This window comes from Buceros rhinoceros, unplaced genomic scaffold (genome assembly GCF_000710305.1).
Source record: "Buceros rhinoceros silvestris isolate BGI_N320 unplaced genomic scaffold, ASM71030v1 scaffold16136, whole genome shotgun sequence".
Lineage (NCBI taxonomy): Eukaryota > Metazoa > Chordata > Aves > Bucerotiformes > Bucerotidae > Buceros > Buceros rhinoceros.
This window is the reverse complement of record NW_010419473.1, coordinates 14619-18536: the sequence shown is the minus strand read 5'-3', so window position 1 is coordinate 18536 and position 3918 is coordinate 14619. Positions and strand designations below refer to the sequence as shown.

Genomic DNA, 3918 nt, shown 5'->3' with positions numbered 1-3918 from the left:
CCCTACCCCAAGTTTTACTACGTGAAGTAGCTTATATCACTACCATGTTGTTAAGTAGGTCAGAGAAAGGTTTGCTTCATCATTTGGATTCACTTTATGAGACTGTTGAAGGTGAAAGCTGAATTTTATCAATAAAACAATTCTTCAAAGGATCCATTTGAAACATGGTATCTGACATTGTGAAAGAGAAAATGGGAAAATCTGTTTGTCTTGCACATTTTTCACTTTCTCTGTTTCTTATGCCCAAGGAGAGCTCACGCACCCCTTAGCTACAACCCAGCATCCTCCAAGATAAGAATACATTCCCTGCCTACTCCCTCAGCACGTATTAACCATCCCTCTCACCTACCTGCTTATGCATCTCATCCCTAGGACAACGAAATCCAGTCATTATCCATGACCAGGAAATTATGAATCCCATCTTTGAATCAGTGCAACTGCTTGATGCAACCCCTAAAGCAGTTGTGTGTCATCAACTCCACCCTCAGGACACTCTCCAAGTGGTCACTTGCCAAATTTGCCCCTGCTGTCAGGTAAAAGTGACACTGGGAGTAAACAAAAAGTACATATGCTTATTACAAAGACCCAGGACATCTGCCTGAAGATGACAGCAGCTATTCAGAGCCTGCCATAGCAACACTAAACACGAGCTTTGACACCTTTGAGCACATAAAAGAAAGCCCACCCAAGAACAGAGTCTTTTGGGACCAGGGAGGCAAGCTTTTCCAAAACTTCCAAGCATCATGGGAACTTACGTCTCATGTTAAAACAAAACCAAAACCATCTGAAGACAGAAAATAATTTCTGCAAATGAGACTGAAGTGTTCGTGAAGTTTTATTTATGCTATACTCCTTTATTAAGCTATACTCCAAAAAACTGGATGCCTTTTCCAGACCCAAGAACAGAGTCTTTTGGGACCAGGGAGGAAAGAACGGCAAGCTTTTCCAAAACTTCCAAGCATCATTACGTCTCGTGTTAAAACAAAACCAAAAACCCAAGAACAGAGTCTTTTGGGACCAGGGAGGCAAGCTTTTCCAAAACTTCCAAGCATCATGGGAACTTACGTCTCATGTTAAAACAAAACCAAAACCATCTGAAGACAGAAAATAATTTCTGCAAATGAGACTGAAGTGTTCGTGAAGTTTTATTTATGCTATACTCCTTTATTAAGCTATACTCCAAAAAACTGGATGCCTTTTCCAGATGTTCATTACTGGAATAACTGTCTATATAGCAGAGGCTGCTGCTCAGAGCTCCTCAGAGACAGATGATTTCTCCTTTAAGGTCACTCTCTGTGCAGATGAAAACACTGCCAGAGGCCTTGCAGACAAAGCCAAGACAGAAATATTACAGCTGTCGCACCCAGAGTAATGACCAGGCGGTCCTCCTCCGGCTGTTGGAAACTATCCTGATTTCAGCCAGCTAATGGGATAATTTTTCCTCCCTTGTGACATACAGTCCTCATCCTTCATGACTTCACAGACCCGCTGTCACTTCCAGGACAGGGACTCAGGGGACAGACACTGACATCATTCTCTGCCTTAACTGTACTGGATGAGGGTAGTCAAGAGCAAGCTCACCACAGCAGATCAACCACTTTTCAGGCGGGAAGAAAGTAGAGGATCACCCACTTCAAGGATTCAAGGGAAAAAGTGCTTTTTCCATAATCAGTGCTACTTTGTCCTCCAGCCACCTGCTTGCCACTGTCTTTTTGCAAAAGTTACCAGCAAAGAGCGCTAAATAGGTGACAACAGAGTACAGCCTCAAAATTCATTGGTTTTGGCTGGATTCAGGTCTTTCTGAACTATTTTGCTTCTCTCAGATTCAGGCTATTCTGTTTTGGAAACAGCATGCTTGTCTTTGGGAAGATCTGATGGCAGACTAGAGGAACAGTGTGTAAAGGGTTCCAAGAGGCCAGACTGTGTGTGGTAAGTGGCAGGCAGAAAAACAGGAACAGAGAAAGATCAAAAAATGATGTATCCAGCAACTTTGTGGGGGAAGACTTTTTGGATAGCTAGGGTGTTGCTTTCAGCATAGGGAAGGCACATTCTCCAGTTTTTTGAACCTCCAGAAACAACCATGAAAGCAGAAAAAGAACTGAAAAACCGGAATTGAGATGGGTTCTCAATTGTCTCTCATGATTGAGTTTATCTTTAGAAGGGGAAGGAGGCTGTCAGCTGAAACCTTTTTTCTGGTACCTAATCAAGTTTTGCTACAGATTCATAGGAACTATTTAGTAAGAAGCACAGACCTCAAACAAGGCAGGCAGATGTTAAGCAACACAGATTAAATGCAGCATAAGATCACCAAGGTGATCACTAAGATCACCATTCGCATCTGTGGACCTGCTGAATATGAGATGCAGCAAGATGTTCTGTTTGTCATGTGACTTGTCCAAAGCCCTTTTTCTAAATTAATGCCAAACTCCATGCTCCAGGAAACCCTTTCTGCAGTTCACTACCATCATCGTCATGATGATGAAAGACACCATCATGGTGTCTTTCTGGTGTGGAGCCAGACAGAAAGACAGTAATAGCCATGGCTTTTAGAGAGGGCTTCTTCCTCCAAAAGGAACCTAGTGCTACTCATAAGGGAAGAAAACAGTAGCTGTTCAGTTAGTTCGATCTAGACCGTTGCAGAATTTGATCTGCCAATGTGAGAGAGTTTTCTTTTGACACTATTTGCTGCTTGTGACTCACTTGTTGAAATGGTTTACCGGCAGGCCTAGAAAGAACTCAGTCACAGAGGTAAAAGGACAGCAGAATTCTTGCTAGCCTGTGAGAACTCTACCATTTAATGAAAATATGAGATAAAATTCTGCACGCCCAGACCAGTAACTTCAAGGGATCTGCAGACTGTATCTTACTAACGTCATCAGACAACACTAAAAGTTGTCAGCACAGTCTGAAGAGCAGATTGCTAGGCTATTACACCCGCACTGCAAAGGTCCTTCCAAACACACACATTACTTGAAAAACCCAGGAGAAGCACAGTTAGTAGATACTACAGATAGTCGTAGATATTTGGGTCAAACCATTTAGCAAAACTGAAGTAAAAAGGAAATTTCATCCTTAATGCTTCACATCATATAGCACAAGGCAGAGAGAGACAAATGCAGTTCATGGTTCAGGGACAAGTCCTGACCACACCATTACTCACTTTGTATTGGGAGACTTCCACTCATCTCTCGTTGGCTGATCAAGGAGGGACATCATGGAATAATTATCCAACATGAGACCATCAGGGTCGTCTGTCTGACCTGGGAGTTTCCCAAGGGGAAAGTCTTTCCATCGTACTTCATCTGGGTAAAAACAGGTCATAAACAAGAAGTCTGAGCTCCCCTGAGAGATTTTCAAAACACGAGATGCCTCCCAAGTCCACAAATACTGTCTCATGCCACTCAGCCTTTCAGCAAATTAAGTTTGAGCTACAGTTTTAACTAATTTTATTTCTAACCTTACTCCCTCTTCCAAAGACAATCACTGCAGTATGTGAGACCAGAGGGACACATCAGGAGTCACATAATGTCACACGGCCTACACAGCACGGCTCGTCCAAACCACTGTGAAAAGCTGTCTGTTAAAAGAAACCCCACAGTACTCCAGAGCAAACCCTTGTATTTACCTTCCTCTTTTAATCAGACTTCCGTTTGACACACACACACTGACTTACACGTTAATTTTAAAAAATTACTCTGCGTACTTCTGCAAATGGAAAGAGCCACTTGTACACATGCGAAGATAGAAAACAGCACCTTTGCATGCAGCAGCTCATTCCTCCACTGAGACCAAGCATAAGGTTCTTAATGGGTCGCTGAGATTAGCAGCTGCACAGCAACAGTGCAACAGTGGCTGCAGGAGAACTGAAGCCACAAAAGCAGGGGAGGGTAAGGATGGGGGAGCCTAATCAACCCATAA

The 3918-nt window shown here is 43.0% G+C and overlaps 1 protein-coding gene across 1 annotated transcript in view; it reads right to left on the bottom strand.

The window, feature by feature from the left end:
• Positions 1-3918, bottom strand: part of LAS1L (LAS1-like (S. cerevisiae)) — a gene marked incomplete at its 5' end in the record, with an annotated part of 19067 nt that overhangs the window by 948 nt on the left and 14201 nt on the right. The window contains one exon of the mRNA XM_010138940.1: positions 3161-3302. Coding sequence (XP_010137242.1) covers positions 3161-3302 — 142 coding nt within the window. The remainder of the gene's footprint in view (positions 1-3160; positions 3303-3918) is intronic.